General features: G+C 43.2%; 1 protein-coding gene across 1 annotated transcript in view; it reads right to left on the bottom strand.

Moving 5' to 3' along the window:
* FGD4 (FYVE, RhoGEF and PH domain containing 4) overlaps nucleotides 1-438 on the bottom strand; it is a 219,754-nt gene extending 219,316 nt beyond the window's left edge. The window contains exon 1 of the mRNA XM_089680743.1: nucleotides 172-438. Within this exon, the coding sequence (XP_089536869.1) occupies nucleotides 172-280 (109 nt within the window). The 5' untranslated portion in view covers nucleotides 281-438. The remainder of the gene's footprint in view (nucleotides 1-171) is intronic.
* Nucleotides 439-19,163: the final 18,725 nt, after the last annotated feature.

Here is a 19,163-nt window from a genome sequence, read left to right as displayed (position 1 = left end):
GTTGCGCTAAAGTGTACTGGCCCTTTAAGTAGTAAAGAAGCACACACAGATGTGGCAGCACCTGATGTATGATCTGTGTACCGGTGACACACAAGCTGTCCTGATCGTCATGGTGTCACCCACACAGCTGTGTCTCATATACAATCACAGTGTTCTTGTCCTTGAACTCACCCTCCTGCTCCCCATTCTCAGCCTCCCTGTGCACAGTCAGGGGGCCATTCATCAGGCATGGACTGGACTTTCTCCGGATAGCAGCTCTTCTGAAATTGTCGGAGCTCATTCTGCAGCTGCTGGGGAGTGTGCACACCGACACCAGGGACACGGGATAGAAGCCCACTCTGCCCTGCTCAGCTCACTCCTCCGCTGGGTGACAGCAGTGTCCACAGGGATCCCCCCCGAAGGAGCTCTAATAATCCATGGCTGGACCTCCAGCACCGAGGAAGGTCTGATCACCGAGCCACTCCTGGAGACGGCTCAGGCTGGGGGAGAGTGACAGCGCAGCAGCCCCGCCCCCTCCTGGCCCCTCCCTCACCTGGGGAGCCGCTCACCTGAGCTTCCCCCCAGCGCACAGATCACACTGTAGAGGTTGCTATAGAGGCTGCCTTCCAATTATAGATCTACGATCACCAATCACACCTCACCCTGGAAACAAAACCTCATCCCCTTACAGTTCCAGAACTTCAAAAGATTTATTACATATGTTGCATAGATTTATTATCTGCATTGTTGGCTGATTTCACCTTATTCTGCAACATTTTGGGATCTGTTTCTGCAGATTCAGGGCTGATTGACATATATGCATTGCAGCTACACATGTTACATGCGTTGACATTTATTTCTGAGTAGCAGCCCAGCGCACTAAAGGCCATTTAACACAGATCCATTATTGGATCAAAAATGCATGAAAAATGTATCTTTTCTGATTTAATTACATAATCAAAATGAATGTCCCTTTCAATCCTATGGAACGCTATACTTGAATGCGCTGCGGGTGTGGTACATTTTTAAAGGTCCTGCATCCTTTTTGTTGCATGTTTAACCCCTTGACGACAGCGCCTCCCGGCCCTTTAAGGGCTTTATGATGCCAGGAGGCGGGGCAGGGTTTAGGGTCATGATTGGCTGTCACAGTGGTCATGTGATCGGAAAGGTCCCAATCCCAAGTAGTGATCAGGATCTATTCTGTGAGGTGTTGGTCAATGCTCTGGTCACGTTTGTTTACTTTGGTACACAAATATGCGGCAAATGGGCCTTGACGCTGAGCAGCTGCATATTTGCATACTGTTGGTGTCAACCTGTTAAAAAACGTACCAAAAACTCACCTCCCAATTGAAATAAATAGAAAATGCATCAAAAATGCATTTGTGGTGCGTCTTTCTGAGTCACATGTCCATGTTGTACAGGTGCATAATTGTAGATAGTAGTCCAAAAAACAATACAAATATGCATATGCCTTTTTGCAACATTTTTTTTCAATGGAGCAGTATGAAAGGGCCCGAAGGCGGTAAAAACATGTGGTTGAGCTGCATGTAATGTAGGGGTAGGTGGTTGGTACTTCCTCTATGCATCTCTCTTTGTTGGGTGCCATACAGACAGGGGGATTACCCCCGGGGTTGGTTCTACTGGGCTATATGAGGCACCTAGACTAGGGTCACTCTGCTGCACATGGGATTTGCTGTGTGCCGAATCTATCAATACAAGGTGGAGGCCACTTTCGGGGAAACCTTAAGGCAGACCCCCAACTTTGGACATGGCCCTACACTAGGGTTGCCACCTCATCCCTTTAAAACTGAACACATTAAAGGAGGAATTGCATCACATCAGAGAGGATAAAATTTAAAAATTTAATTAAATATGGAAAAGGTGGTGCAAATTTAAAACTTCAAAGAACAGGTATAGGTTAAAATCAGGAAGAGATAAATGAAAGGAGAGATGACTTTACATGAAGGATAAAGAAAGGGAGGAGATGAGGAGTAATGAGAAGAAAGACAGAGGAAGTAACAGAGGAACAAGAAGAGAAGGATAACTAGAGAAGAATCAGGGGTAAATTAGAGGTGGAGACGAGGGTATAGCGAAGGTGGGGATTAGGTTTAATTATGCGGTGCAAATTGTTTTCTTTGTTTGTATATGGATTATTATAATGTTGGATTTTGTAATATGAAAATTAATAAAATATAATATATATATATAAAAAAAACTGAACACATTAACCACTTCCAGTCCGGGCACTTTTACCCCCTTCCTGTCCAGGGCAATTTTCAGCTTTCAGCGCTATCACAGTTTGAATGACAATTGCGCGGTCATGCAATACTGTACCCATATGAATTTTTTACTATTTTTTTGAGACATAAAACTTTATTTTGGTGGTATTTATTCACCACTGGGATTTTTATTTTTTTGCTATGTAAATGAAACAGTCCAAAAATTTTGAAAAAAAGTGGGTTTTTTTAAATAAAATTTTGCAAATAAATAATATTTCATCATAAATCTTGGCCAAAATTTATTCCGTTATTTTTTTAGTAAAACAAAAAAATCCAAATTAGTTTATAACTAAAAATTATAATTTTTAAACATTTTTGTTTACATTTTTATTTTATTTTTTTATATTATTATTTTTTGTTTATTTATTTTTTTACATACTGTCACCCTAGCAGTACAGTGTCACCATGGTGACACTGTACTACTTGTGGGGGGTGATGAAGATTTTTTTTTTTACACTGATTGCTTTTACACCCATATAGGATGTAAAAACAATCATTTCTCTTTCTCTCTGTCTGCATTCTTGCAGTCATTGAGAAGTACTGAGTGAGCTGTGATTGGTCACAGCTTGTCACATGGTACAAGGCTGTTGTGAATAGCCTTGTACCATGTGACCTCTGTGATCATTCACAGATTTCACATGTAGTAAGCAATGATGTCACAAGTGACATCTGGCTTACTACTTTGCATGTGATCACTGATTGGCCAATCAGTGATCACATGATCGGGACCTCGTACAGAGGTCCCGTCTGACGATCGGTGGTTCACTGTGTCCAGAGGACACAGCGGGCACTGGATAGCGGTGCTGCGCGCTCCCAGGGAGCGTGCACAGCTAGAAAAGGCGGGTGCCGTTTATGAACGGCAACCCGCCCCTGGACTGCCACCGCCCTACCATTTATAAACAGCAGGCGGACGGCAAGTGGTTAATTACACAGGTTTTGGGGCTGATTAACACCTTCCTGCCTGGCCTATAGCAGATTGACGACCGGGCGGGACACTCCTCGTTGTGACTGGGCGTCATATAACGTCTTGTCAAAACGAGCTGCTCGCGGGACACAGCTGATGCCATATAACTACACTGGCCCGTTGCCAGTGTCAAATGACCACTGTGACCAATCACAGCAGATCACATGTCAAATATATACAATGAATGGCTTCCTGTCATGCCATCCATTGTATACAATTATGTTGTTAGCTGTGATTGGTCAAGGCAGTTACATGATATAAACAAGGCCAATCACAGCCTAGCTGTATCAAGTGATCAGCTTTGCCCAATCACAGCTAATCACAACAAAAGACTGAATGAATCAGTTTCATTCAGTAACAATGATTGCAAATATCAATGAAATACATTGGTATTAGCAGTCAAAAATGTGTTTAAAAAAAAAAATACTGATCACTTGCCCAGCGTAGTTCAACGTTACTATGGTAACATTGTAATGCTTTGGTCAGTGTGCTGAAAAATAAAATAGTAAAAAAATAAATTATTATTATTATTTTCACCAAATAAATGTAGCAGAATACATTTTGACCTAAATTTATGAAGAAATGTTATTTATTTGCAAAATTTTATAACAGAAACAAAAAAAGTGGGTTTTCTCAAAAGTTTCAGGTGTTTATTGTTTTATTTAGCAAAAAATAAAAACCCTAGTGGTGATTAAATACCACCAAAAGAAAGCTCTATTTGTGTGAAAAAAATGCTAAAAATTGAATTCGGGTACAATGTTGCATGACCGCGCAATTGTCATTCAAAGTGTGATAGTGCTGAAAGCTGTAAATTGGCCTGGGCAGGAAGGGGTTAAAAGTGCCCGGTACAGGGGCAGACTGACCATTTAGAAACTTGGACACTGCCCGAGGGCCCGGGGTCAGTAGGGGGCCCCATGAGATGCCCCTGGTACCTTTTGCATAGGCTTTTTTGGTTTGGGCAAGGACACAGGGGCCCCATGATCCCCTATTGCCAGGGGGCCCCATGAGTTGTCAGTCCGCCCCTGGCCCGGTATTGAAGTGGTTAAAGTGGTAATTAAGCTCACTTAGTGCCTTATCTGCAATAAATTTCCCTCAGAACCTGTGTAATTAAAATGTGTTGGGGGGGGATTGGTTTTAAGGGGATGAGGTGGCAACCCTATTTTACATTTGAGCAATAAACTGGATTTTCAGTTAGCTTTCTCCATTCCCATGTCAATGTACACCTTCACTGTCACTGTTGCATTTAGGAGGGACATGCTGAGTCTATGCCAACTTGACCTGTCCAGCTTATCTCCTCTACCTCACCCCTCAGTGACAAAATGGAGTCCTTCTGAGCACCTAGCCTGACTCCATGCATGCTCTACCTTAACTCTTCCTCTTCCTTACCTGTGCACAGGATGAGGACCTCTGTGCTCTGGTCTGCTTCCATTGCTATGGGAGACGGACTGCCAGGGGAGATGATGCCGACAACAACTTCCTTGCTGCAAGAGGATGTACCACCTTTCATAGGTACTCACTTCACTACAGCCTTCTTGCTAGACCTATTTTACCCTTGGTAACCACTTGTTGTCTTCACAAACCAATGTGTTTACTGTCCCAGGCTGGAGGCTATGTGTGTGCCGTTTACTGCCATACAACCGTTTAACTTCAGACCAAGCATGTCAAAGTTGTATGAGGTGCACTTTATGGAACGTTGACATGCTTGGTCTGAAGTCATTAAAGGGTTGTATGGCAGTAAACGGCACACACATAGTCTCCAGCCTGGGTCAGTAAACACCAGGGGGCCCCATGAGATGCCTTTGATACCTTTCACAGGCTTTTTTGGGTGTGGTTTGAGTGTTGGCGAGGACACAGGGGCCCCATAATTTCCTATTGCCCGGGGGCCCCATGAGTTGTCAGTCCGCCCCTGGTAAACACATTGGTTTATGAAGACAACAAGTGATTACCAAGGGTAACATAGGTCTAGCAAGCAGGCTGTAGTGAAGTGAGTACCTGTGAAAGGTGGGACATCCTCTTGCAGTATGGAAGTTGTTGTCAAGTCTTTTCCCTATCTACCCTAACTATAGCCAACAGTCCCAACAGTCCATACTTGAAAAGTCCATAGTGGTGATTTCCAAAAAATTGGTGGCTTCAGGGCAGGCTGCAGGTCCAAGCAGTACCCCTACTTTTGGAAGGCTCCTGAATATGGGCAAGTGACAGCCAGTAGGAATGCAAACGCAGGCTTCTAGAACACTTGAACTATGGACACGTGCACTGATCCTGATCTATGTCCCTTTTATAACAACACAGGACCTGTGGGTTGGAGCCTTTGTCTCCTATTCATTCATCTGCAGTGCAGCTGAGGGTGCATAGAAAGGGACTGGGGAATATGTTTCCTCAGTCTCTTCCTCTGTCTAAAAAGTGAGACTTCAGGGATCTGTTTAGACCCCGATATCTCGCCAAGGACTCCCACCAGCTTTATGAAACAAAATGTAAAAAATTATATTTAAATAATTGTAAATTAAAATGAGTTAAAAATTTAAAAAAATCAGAAAAAAAATTCTAATCAGACTAAATAGCCAAGCCCAATATGTAGTATAATTTAGCCACACCCACTGTTTGCTGCAGTGCGTGTAGTGTAGTGCGTAGGTCACCATCTCCCTGGTAGGGGCCTCAGTGCATTACTTTGCCCATGGGCCCATGATGCTATTAAGATGGCACTGATTATATCCTTTTTTTTAATATAAATATTCTTTATTATCAGGACTTCATGCAAATACAATTAATGATACAAAATATTATAATATATTTATAACATAGCTATATACATTTATCATCTTAAAAATAATGACCAAACACCACTACGGTTTCTCCTTTGTTAAAAAAAAAATCTGATATGAAAAATAAGTGGGTTACAAGTATTCAGGTCAGAGAATGTTTTTCTGCTTTTCAGATCAACAAAATCTCATTGACCTTAACTAATCCGTACATATGGCAGTTCAGAGGCTGCATTTCACCTGCTTTGCATTGCGCTGTTTTTCTTTGGAGGTGACATGTCCTATTGAAGTGCGTTTGAACTGCAGGTAAATTTGGTCAAGAGCACCTTTTTGTTGCCAAAAGCTACATTTTCCATTTGAATGTGATCCATAGATCAGTAGAAAATTTTTCAACATGATGATATCTATATATTTATATGTGTAGCCTCCGCGCTAAATATGTGCCCAAATAAAAATAGTGCCAAAAATAATAAATAAATCCCCCACCCTATTTAAATGATATACATAAAGTGCTAGATCACAAATAAAATACAAACAACAGCTGCCACCTTGTATAAAAAAATGAATGAATACTCTCATGTGAAAAATGTCCTTCACAACAGCGTTATGAAAAAAAAAACTCCACACAAATATACACAAAAAAATAATAAATCGTTGAACAGTAGTTATTCTTAATCAAATAAGTCCATGATATCAATTGAGTGCAGATTTAAGTGCTCCAATTGTTTCCATAAAACTTGCCACTTTTCATCCCAAAGAACACCACCATGTGCTTGTGAGAAATCACTCCCTTTGGGTATTCACTCACCAGACATACATGGCTCCCACTTTCATGGTCGTCATTATTCCCTTGTGAAACTCCACATAAAATCTCTGAAGTGTAAAACCATTATAGACCGCTTCACTCCTCTCCACCAGGTATGGAAAGAAAAAAATAATCTTCAGTGGTACAGTGAACAATATGCACAATTTATTAAGAATTTAAAAGCCACTCACAAAATAAATTAATTAAAATTGCTCATAAATATAGCGTATGGATTGGCGTCAGATCTGGTTATCTAATACTAACTCTCACCACCACTGGACTCATCAGACCATGCTGCCGCATCACAGTTCCTGCTCTGACGTCACATCCAGTCACAGCACAGCCACGCACTGACGCGTTTCGTCACTTCAGACTTAGTCATAGGGGATGGCTGTATGGTGCAGTGATGACTCATTTATACACTCCTCTTCACTCCTATTGGCCAGTATTTACCATTAAGTGAAACGCCTGATATCTATATAACCTTTATATCCCTGTACCTGCACTGGGGATGGCCAATGCACTGTATATGGTGCATCTGGCCAAGGACCATCAGGTGAAAAAAACAGCTTGTCTTTGGTGTTTATATTGCAATATTTATACAATACACAGCTGAGTGATAGGATGAGGAGTTTGTATTCATAACAGCCCATTTACAAATCTTCCAACACTACTTGAGCAAGCAACAGAGACTGATGCCTATGATTGAAACTGAAAGGAAGACTGACTGTGCTGTTCCTAGCAACCAACTTATACCATCATATTTATTTTCTAAACTGAAAATGCGGTGCACAGCACTTTACTTTAAACTTTGGGCTTTTTTTTCTTTTTATAATTCTTTATTTACAAGAAAACGGCATTACAATTCCAAGAAGTTTAGCCTATTCAAGTTCAAAAGTAGAACATGATTCTGGACAGACTGATCATAAGGTCAGAGTATTGCAGGCACATGTACATATCTGCAGTGTTGTATTTAGGTTTTGTGCTGCCCTAGGCAACACAAAGATCATCTGCTCCTACGGACACGAACCAACACCACCCTCCCGTGGTAAGAGCCTGACATTGACCAACAGCACCCCTACCCCCCCCACCTGGGAGATCCTTCCACTAACCCCCCCCCCCCGCAGCAACAGAGAGGAAGACACTCATCTTCACAGCTCCGGACATCCCTGGGAATGAGAGTCAGGCTCTACATACACCATAAAGCAGCCCGCAGCCTCTCTCGGATCCCACCTGGTTCCCATGGCGCATGTGTCCCTGCTTCCATCCCGTCTTCTGGGGGGAGGTGCTGCCCCCCTGAAAAATGCCACCCTAGGCAAGTGCCTTGTTTGCCTTGTGGAAAATACGCCCCTGCATATCTGAGCACAAGTATTACCAACATTTAAAACATATGGTATGGCACATATTCTCAAGTGAGCAACACCATTTCTCAGGTTTTTGACATTTTTGGGGGATTAGTACAGACAAATCTGTGCTGGCCTAAGTATAGGGGAAGAGAGGATACCAAGGAAAGAGAAGACATAGGAAAGAACAAAAAAAAAGGGGGATATGAGGAAACAGAGAGTTGGGAGTATAAAGGTAAGACCCCTATACCTCCTGGTCACCACCCCTCACCATGAAGAAACTCTGAGGACTGGGAAAGCAGAAAGTCTACTATTGGGAAGCAGGAGGCATCTGATCCTTATCCCAAGAAATCAGATTGATAAAGAGAAGGAAGACTACAGGAGCGAGGAATAAGTATTTCTACCTATTCCTTCCCCTCTAGCCAAACAAGCATTTAACTTATGCAGTGCAAGGGGAGATCCCACTGTATAGGTACATATAGGAGCAGCCCAGCGTTGTGCCTACAATTTTAAAGCAGTACAAATTCTAAATGGCAAAGTAAACACTTAGGCAGCCCATATTCTATTTTTGCTTTCCTTCCATCACGGGCGAAAGGAAAGAAATTGCTCGATTTCCCCATCAACACAGTCAGTGTTGATGGGGGAATCCCTCCCACAGTGTTTTTGTGTTTTGCCGGACGGGAACCATCTCTCCTGACAGAACACGATGATCACAATGATTATAGCCTCTGGCAGTGATCTCTTGAAAAAAATCCAACAGGCTGGTTGTACTGACGTTGATTGATAGATTGACTTCAGTACAACCAGCCTGCCCATAGATGGATTGAATCTCAGCTGATCCTTGCTGAACCGGCAGAGAATCGCTCCATGTGTGGCTGGCTTTAGGGTGAATTCATGCTGTTGCAGAGTGTTAATGCACACACATTAACGTGCACTCTTGTATGTGGTATAAAAGTGCAGCGCTAAATAAATTAAATAATGTCAAGTGAAACAGATAAGTGCACCATATAAAGTGAAAAAAATATAAATATAGTCCATAAGATATATAATATAAATGGATAATAGTGTCCGTGGGACTACAAGGCACATCAATCACGGTGAAGGATAAACTGTGATTTTGATCCAGTGAGGAAATCCACCACCTCTGCCAGATGTAAACTCACCAGAAAGCTACTGGTAAATAGCATATATGCACATCACATCAAGGAGCCAAGACACAGCCAGAAGATATAACTTGAACTGCTCCACCACAGGCAAAATGAAGATGGACCCTTTCCTAAGAAGAATAGCTCACCACTTTTCTCCAAGTAATTCTGATATCTTTGTAATTAAAGATCCATCAGCTGCTATGATTGTCCCTGGCTCTCCCCTTTCACCCTTTATACCTTTGAAGCCAGGCAAGCCAGTATTTCCCTTTGGTTGTCTTGGTCCATGTTGTCCAGTTTGGAACAGGATATCAGAAGTGTTTAGTAGTCCATCTGTGTCATTTAGAAATAGTTCTTGCAGTGTCGTCACCACTGACCCAGGAGGACCTGGGTGGCCCACAATGCTGATGCCATCTAGTCCTCTTTCACCAAGAGTAGCAATATAAAAGGCATGGAGCATCAAAAAGCGAAACACTGGATTAGGAGACACATGCAAATCCCATCAGGATGGGAGATACTCTCTTGGTCAAGCTGACGCGTTTCGAAGGGGGTCCCTTCTTCCTCAGAACTATTGTATGTGTTAACATGCATTGCATTAAAGCAGTTCATTCATTTCATATGCATTGTCAACACACTGCAATGCAGCTTTTTACAGACTTTTTTGTGAATGCAATGCACTACAATGTATAAATGGTTCACAACTGGGAGTTTTGGTGTGTCGTGTATGTACATTGAGGTGCTATTCACAATGAATAGCAATACAACACAACACACAGAACATTAAAGTTCATTGTGCTATCACATGATAAAAAGACACATTTTACTGCACATTACTGCAATAAAGTAGTGGGAATATGCTCTTATAGGAACAAAGTGTCCTGTCCACATTCACCTGCAGTCAAAGGTGCAATACGGTAGGAGAGGATACTTGGGTCTAGAGGTAATTTGAGGACAGAATATGTAATAGAAGGAAAACAGAACTCCATAGAATGGGAGCCACTTACTAATTACAGGGCAAAGATAACTCCAACTGAATGAAATATAGCTTGCTGAAGCTCTGTGTATCATAAACAATTACACTTTCACAAGTGAATGACCATGTTCACCTTTTCATCTCTTTTTCATTTGATGGTGACAACAGTGGACCATGCATGCATAAGGTGTATTGGAATTTCCACTTGCAATCTCCATCAGAAGCCTGTGTGACAGGGTGACAACTCAGAGTACAATTGTGAGATAGGTACACAGTGTTGTTATCCTATAAAAGAACGAGGACCTTCATGGCAGTATCATCAGGTTCTAAACTCAATTTTTTTTACCTTGCATTCCCTAAAAAGATAAAAAAAATACCCCATTACCTGTTCTACCCGCCCCCCCCGAGAATCACCAAAGAGGAACACTTACCTGACACTTCTCACTGCTCCAGCACTGCTCTCCTCCCTTCCTGGATTCACAAGAGACTCTGAGAGTAGAATGAGCCATAGGTTCTTGCTGCTGTCAGTCAAACTCCTGTAAGGATGGAGTGGGGGCTTGGCTAGCTGGTGCTGTGTGTGTCTATAGAAACACACAGCCCTGCATGGGAGCTTGCTGAGGGGAGACTTGTAGGGAGAAGGAGCACCATCGTGGAATCGCTAAAGAGGAGGTAAATGACTGCTCTGTGCAGGTAATTATAACATCTTTTTTAAAAAAATAGCCTTTACAATCACTTTAAACAGCAGATTTACAAATATTAACAACTTTTGAAATTAGACTGACATGTTTAAAGCTATATGAGACCATAGTGACGTAGTTACAAGCTTGCCAATTTGGCATTTTATTTCTTTAAAAAAAACTAATTCTAAACAGAGGGGTAAATGAAGAGGGGTGCTGCCCATATTAAGCAATACATTGTCAGGTTAATAAATTTTTAAAGCTAATAGTAAGTAGGAATTAAAGCTGAGTTCCACCCAAAAGGGGAAGCTCTGCTTGTCTGTCTCCTGCCCCCTCTGCTGTCACAATTGGCACCTTTTGGGGGGGGAGCGAGTACTTTGTTTTGATAGGTACCCACTCTCACTTCGGGCTTAGTTCACCATAGCAAACTGACCTGAAAGTTCGACCCCCTTCTTTCCCCTGCAGCCTTCTATGACACTTCACAGGTGCCAGAAGACTGCTGCCCATTCACAAAGCGCAGCGTGCTTCGAGCATGGGCAGTAAGAAATTGGCTGTGAAGGCTTCACTGCCAGTTTCCCTTAGTCAAGATGGCGGCACCAGCACCCGATAGCCGATTGAAGAATCGGCTCAGGTGAGGACATTGCTGGATGCCTGGACAAGCAAATGCCCTAATATTAAAAGTCAGTAGCTACTGATGATGTTTAATTTTTTTGGGGGGGAGGGGGAGGGTGGCGGAACTCCTCTTTAAATAGTCTTGCAGGAGAAAAGCTGTGCTTTGCAGCCAATCAGATTCTCTTCTGTTTAATTATTATTGGAGGCATTGACATTACTATCTACAATTTTGAGCCCTGGTTCACACTGATGCGGTATGGAATTCGCAGTGTTTACCATGCGCATTCCGCACCACATCAGAATCTCACCCGGTTCGTGCGAACCACTGCATGTGTGTATGTTAAGTCAACACCCCGAAAGCAGTCCACAAAATGTGGTGCGATGTGCAGCATCGAATTGCATAGGTGTGAATTCTAGTGTATGGAGTCCATACAAAATGTATGGCTCCAATCGCATCGCACACAAATCACATGTGATTTGCGCAGGAATGCGGTGTGGTTCCTGTGCGAACCACATGCGATATATCGCACCGCACATATGTGAACCCAGGCTTAATCTTTTATGAGATTCTTCCCGCTGAGCAATAAACGAGGAGAAGACAGAATTCCGTAACAGTATAATACAGCACAATGGCAGCTTATCAGCAGTTTGCTGCATCTGTCATAACTTTCTTACAGATCATATTTTCCAGTACACAGTCATAATGTGTCCCAATAACTTTGCAGTAATAATTAACAGTGGGTGTTCACAGGAAGGGCTGTGCCATGGCAATCCTAGATTTTTTTAAGCACTGTCACTGAACAAAAATATTATTCTAGAGTGATACGCTTTAAAGCTGAACTCCAAGCAGATATGAAACACAGAAATGTATGCATTTCTATATTCATAAAAGGCATTATAAACCTTCCTACCTACACCTTGTGTTTTTCACATGCAGAAGATGGGCATAGGTCGTGTAGTTCCATTGTGTCATTTGTTGCCCTGCAAACAAAGAGTATAGTAAGGTAAATCTTCACATTCCTGTGTCAAAGGTTTTTTTTTTGTATTCAAATATGAGGCATGCAGCATGACACTGTACAAGTTAATGTATGACCTATGTCTGTAGTCTAAGAACTGACACTTACTGTGAGGAAAGTACATATACCAAAGTCCCTGAGTCTCCCTGTGACGATGGTGCGCAATAGAGACATGGACGCTGTACGTGACAGCCATCTTGTTAGGCCTGAACCATTTTGTCTCTCCTCTCCTCCCTCCTCCCTCATTAAATGGAATTTATAGCTGTAAGTTAAATGGACATCAAAAGGGCCTCTTATCTTAAATAAAGCACAGATAAGGCTCTAAACCGCTAACTAGTCTGGTGCAGGAGGTCTGCTTTGAAAGCCACTTTCCTCTGCCCAATCGTAAAACAATAACTCAGTCAGTCATGACCTGTTAAGCCATTAGGGCTAGAGCGTGCCATAAAACATACATTCCACATGTCGACATTTTTCATACAATTCATAAAGTTCAGCAGGACCTGGGCACATTAATATTAGGTATATATTTGGATAGATCATTTTAATGCGAGTCAAACAAGGCCTTACATGACGATATTAGCACCTAGGATGGGGAAGAAAGCAGTCTCTTCCCTCCTGGGTGACAAGGGTACACTGTGTTTGGTATCCCTGGGTTTGAAAATAATTCTGAATATTAATCTGCCTATTGCTAGGATACCACCTGCACCTATTGGAGGTTATTAACCTTAGTATGAAATTGTAAGACGACTTGGTCATAACCTTGGTTACCTCCTAGATCTCATCCCCAAACTGGATGATTGGTCATTTGTTCTCAGGCAACACCCCTTTAATATTATAGAAAAAGACTGACAGGCTGGAGAAAAGACAGTTGTCGTTTAATATCAATCAGGAAACATCTAACGGACTTGAGAGCCAAGGCAATCTTTTAGTTCGGACAGTTGGACTCCGCTTAAATCAAGGACATTGCAAGTATTCGGCCTTCTTAACTCCTTTCTTTTATTTCTCTGTTGTTTTATTGTTCTGTTTATATCTTTGTAACATGTTTTTCTTTAAATATTTTAATTGCACCGTTTTGACCTTTTTAGTAATAAATCATTTTTTGAAAAGTGTTGAAACTGTCTCTAAAGCTTTTAATGCAAACTAAAGAATCCCTCTCACTTGAAGAGTGCTACTGTATGTAATAATCCTCTGAATATACCTGTCTATGGTGACAGTGTGTGTTAGACACTTATGCTAATATCATAGTGTTACGGCTAAGATTTGTGAGTTTCCTCCTTCTCTGTAAAAAAGGTGGTGGTGGTAGTGTGAAGCGTTAATTGCGTAATTAACCTAACCCAGTAACAATCGCTCTCAGGCTGCTGGCACATAGATTGTAGTCCCGCGAGCTGGAAAATGTTTGTGCAAGGCGCAGCTGAGAGTGGCATTACTACGCAGGTGACACCGCAGTGTGAGAGCGGCTGGTCCTTCGGTCACTAGTTGGTGAGAAGGGCAGGGGTCGGGTGCCATGTTCCGTCACACTCCCAGTCTAGCACTGACACAGTCACAAACAGGCAGAGCAAACAGCAGAGATATCACTATGCAGTCTTTTATTACCTTAGCATTCCCACATGTGTAATGCAAAACAGCTGATTTAGCAAGCTACAAACTGATATAGAAATAAATGAGCATTAGCCCCCGTTCACATCGATGTGACTTTGTCAGTTCAGTCATACCCTTTGATAGGCAATAGAACTATTGTGATCGGTACGACGCCGACAAAGAAAAGTAATTCCTTCTCTACTTTTGCCGATTTTTGGTGTGAGTTGCATTGCCATCTGTGTATGAAGTCGCAAAGATGTCTTTCAAGTCAAACAAGAAGTTACACATACATGACACTTTAAAATTGTGCGACATGAAGTGAACTTGAATGATTTAAAAGTTGTATTCCTGTGTGAACACGGGCTTACTCACGTGCCCACCAACATACATGGGATTCAATAATGCCAAATCTGGAGATTGTTATTGCAGGTCTTGGGGGCAGTTGTATCTGCACTTTTAGCAGGAGCCGCTTAGCATAAGATTGGGGGCAGTGCTGATGGCAGGAGGCTTACAAAAGCAAGTCAGACTGCACTGAAGATGAGGTTATACCTTAAAGCAAACCTTCACCCTAATGCAGGGGTGCTCAGTCCATGGTCTGCGGGTCACATGTGGCCCTTGGAGCCCCCTTTATGAGCCCCTTGATCTTAAACTGAATGCAGGGGTTTTGGTGTGCTTTCAGAAAGTGCACCACACCCGCATGATATAATAGAAGTCTTTGGCTAAGTGCAGCTAACCCATAGGAGAGCTGCACTTGCACTGAACTCGTGGCACAAGTAAACCGCAGTGCATCAGTGTGAAAGCAGACTTATAGGGGCCTGTGCAGCCCCCTTGTCATATTCTGCTACACAATTGTATAGTAAAATCAAAAAATATATAAGTTAGTGAGCGCAATCCGACAAGCGACCAATGCACCAAAAGGAACCACAAAACCTTTCTAATAAACTCAAAAGTACAAGGAGTGCAGCGCTACATCAAATTAAATGGCAAAAAAAAAAAAATATACAGTAAAATAATATCAATATAGTCAAATAATACTAATATTAAAATAAGTCCACTGTAATATAAATATATGGATTCCTCAGTCCACAGTGAAATATCAGACGTTGTAGGTGCAATCTGGTCTCCCGTTGTGATAATATGAATAGATTGCCTACTCACCAGAAACCCAGTAATAAACGCATATCTGTATCACATGCATCCTAGGATCTTGAATAAAGACAGCCCGGAAATGAAATCCTCTGATGGACCCGCAGTGGTGAAAGAAAGGATACCGATCTGATCTCCAAGTATTTACTTCATCAAGTCTGCAGCAATACCTAAATCACTGGGGCTGAGACATGGAGGCTCAGTGCCAGATATGGAGAATAAAGGTGCTCATAGTGTAGTATTTAAAACTATAAATTTATTACATTAAAATCTGAGCAGAAATACATACATGAATGACTGTATATAGTATGAAACTGCTATGAGCAGTAAAAGCACCCAAAAACACTGACCAGTATACATCTAATGTGGTACTAATTGTATAGTAACTGATCTCATTCATTTTCCTCCTGCAACTGCTGAAAGGTGGCTTCTCTTCTCCCTTCAAATAGCATTCAGCAGCTGCAGGAGGGAAATCTTCATTATGCTATTCAAACTAAAACATTCAAAATTCTGAACCATTTCATTTCATTGTGGCCCGCAACCAGTTACCAAATCACTTAAGTGGCTCTCGCTCTTCAAAAGGCTAAGCACCCCTGCCCTAATGTATAAGTCATGTTGCCTTGCCTCCTCCCTCCTCAAACCCTTACATCATTTAAAAAAAAAATTTAACATTTCTTTGCGCTGCAAAGCACTTTCTCATTTTCACCTAGATAAGAATTAAATTTTTTCCCACTGCCCCCCTGCACATGTGCAGATGTGTCACAGGCTTCAGGTCCCAAATGAGCCCTGCAGCATATTTGTGCACACATTAGTTACCCTTGAGCATCTGCGCATGCACAGAGTTTCTCATGCATGCGCAAATACAGCTATTAGGAAAGTCACAAAACTTAGCCATTTTTGCACATGCACTAGAAATCACCAGCATGTGTGCAGATGTGCTGAAGGGCTCTGCCAGAACTTGAAGTCCAGGGGAGCTGTACTGAAGGTCCACTTTAAGGATCAAGCTGCTTATAGCTGAAGCACTGGCAGACAATAAATAGAAATTAATAATATTATTATTATACAGGATTTATATAGCATCAACAGTGTGCGCAGTGCTTTACAACATAAAGGGAGACAGTACAATTACAATACAATAAAAAACAAGAGGATTAAAAAGGTCCTACTCTCACAATCTAATAGGGTGGGGCAAGTGGCACGAAAGGTTATAACTGTGGGGGATGAGCTGATGGAAGTGATAAATTGTCAGGAATGGACTTGACAATAGTGGTGGGACTCACCTGCCTTGTGGGCTGCAGTACCAGGGCTGGCCAGCGGGTGCTCTCAGCAACCAGAGGTTCACTTCGGCAATTAGCCATCACCTGGGGCTGATTGCAGGTGGTGTATTTAAGGGATGGCCAGACCTGCAGTCTGTGCCTTGGTGTGTGGTTTTCCCTGGGCCCCTGTACCTTGTAACCTGCATTCCTGTTCCTGCCTGACTTGTTGCCGACCCTGCCTGATCCTGACCTCTGCTGACTTCTCCTGTTTGATCCCTGGCTTGTGACCCTGACCATTCTCTCCGCCTGCTCCTCCTGTACCTACCTGCCCAATAGTTATCGACCCGGCCGGCCTGACTACGTTGTGCTCTATATGTGTATGTACCTGTGTATCTTTATCAGTTTAGGTTTAGGTTTGGGTTTGTTTCACCTTGTTGTATGTATTTGTGTTAGCTAGGGGTTTGGTGCACTGTGTTTGTTTGTATTGTTAGTCTTAATAAATTGTCTTATTTATGCCATATCTGTAGCTTGCGTTTCCCTGTGTCAGTCCACACACTTCTGGTCACACCCGCATCTCTGACATAAATGTCTAGTTGGAGGCGTGATAGGCTTCCCTGAAGAGATACGTTTTCAGGGATCGACTAAAGGCAGCCAGAGTAGAGGATAGCTGGACAGATTGAGGTAGAGAGTTCCAGAGGATGGGAGAGGCTCTGGCAAAGTCCTGGGGACGAACATGGCAGGAGGAGACAAGGGAGCTAGAGAGCAGGAGGAGTGGAGAGGACGGTTTGGGTGATATTCGGAGACAAGATTGGTGATGTAGCTCATGGCAGAGTTGTGAATAGGTTTGTATGTTGTTGTTAGCATTTTGAATTTAATTTGCTAGGCAATCAGAAGCCAATGGAGGGATTGGCAGAGAGGGGTGGCAGACACTGAGTGGTTGGTAAGGTAGATGGCTCTGGCAGCAGCATTCATGGTAGACTGAAGAAGGAACAGCCTATGGAGAGGTAGGCCTATGAGAAGGGAGTTGCAATCGTCAAGGCGAGAGATAACAAGGGAGTGAATGAGCAGCTTGGTGGTTTCATTAGTTAAAAAGGGGCAAATTTTAGTGATGTTACAGAGGTGAAGTCTACAGGCTTTTGACTTGGATAGAAAATGTTTCATATGCATCACTAAATAGTGGATCATGGTCCGGATCCGGACTGAGCCACTGTCCCATCTGGACCGCCAAGGTCCCCCCTTTTAGGAGCCATTTCTTTCTCCCAGCTACTGCCTTTGTTGTTATTACATCAGAGTGGGGAGCATGAGGCAGTACAATTCTGGACTGAGTGCAGGAGGCACAGCACAGCATTGGATGGAGGGCAGGTATGGCAGCTGCTGGGGTTAACTTTTCAGGTTAACCAGCAAGTGATTGGCTGCTATGACATAGAGATGACCTAGCAACCAATCACCTGCATCCAATGCTCTGCTGTGCCTCCTGCACTCAGCCCAGAATTGTCCTGCCTCCCACTCTCTGCTCTGTCTAAGGTAGGACACTACAGTGGGGGTGTGAGGGTGGGGGAGGTGATGTGAAAGGGGGCAGTGCTCTGCGTGTGTGTGTTTTGGGGGGTGATGTGAAGGGGAAACAGTGCTGTGGAGGGGGGGGTTGATGTGAAGAAGGAAGACCATACTACCAGAGGCGGACTGACAATTCATGGGGCTCCCGGGCAATAGGGGATCATGGGGCCCCTGTGTCCTTGCCCATACCCAAAAAAGCCTATGAAAAAGCCAATGAAAGGTACCAGGGGCATCTCATGGGGCCCCCTACTGACCCCGGGCCCTCGGGCAGTGCCCGAGTGCTCAAATGGTCAGTCCGCCCTTGCACACTACTGTGTGTGTGGGGGGTGTGATGTGAAAGGGGGACAGTGCTGTTGGGGGGTGATGTAAAGGTAGGCAGTGCTGCGGGGGGTTGGGGATATAAACTAGGCAGAGCACATCACTCTGAGGGGTGATGTGAAAGGAAAGCAGTTCTGTAGGATAAAGTGATATGAAGTGCTAGGGGGGGGGGGGGAGGGGTGAAGTGAAGGGAGACAGTGTTGTGGGGGATGTGAAGAGGGCAGAGCACACTACTGTGGGGGGGTGGTGTGAAAGGGGGGCAGTGCTGTGAGGGGAGGGGAGATGTGAGAGGGGCCAATGCTGTGGGGGGGTTGATGTAAAAGGGGTGGTCAATGATGTGGGAGAGGGATGTGAGGGGGGCACTGCTATGGGGGGGGGGTGTTTGATGTGACCGGTGAGCAGTGGGCTTCCACCCCACTCTGGGAATTTACATTTATGTGCTGTTTGTTTACTTATCATGTGAGTGTGATTTTAAACTTTGAATAAAGGCGATCTAAAGTTTCTATACAGAGAGTACATATACATAGATGAGTTTCCTTTTATATCCTTTTATGTGCTGCATATACTTACCTTGGAGCGCTTCCTTTATCAAAGATTGGACACTGTTCCTCCCACTGACACCAATGATTGGATACTATTCCTCCCACTGACGCCAGTGATGGGGCATTGCTTTTTCCCACTGACACAAACGATGGGGCATTGCTTTTTTCACTGACCTTGACCTTTTCTGCTACCAATAGCCACAGTCCAACCCCCCTAAAA

This window comes from Staurois parvus, unplaced genomic scaffold (genome assembly GCF_062004578.1).
Source record: "Staurois parvus isolate SC_StPar_1 unplaced genomic scaffold, SC_StPar_1.0 ptg000249l, whole genome shotgun sequence".
Classification (NCBI taxonomy): Eukaryota; Metazoa; Chordata; class Amphibia; order Anura; family Ranidae; genus Staurois; species Staurois parvus.
The sequence above is the reverse complement of the archived record's forward strand: the minus strand, read 5'-3'. Positions and strand labels throughout refer to the sequence as shown.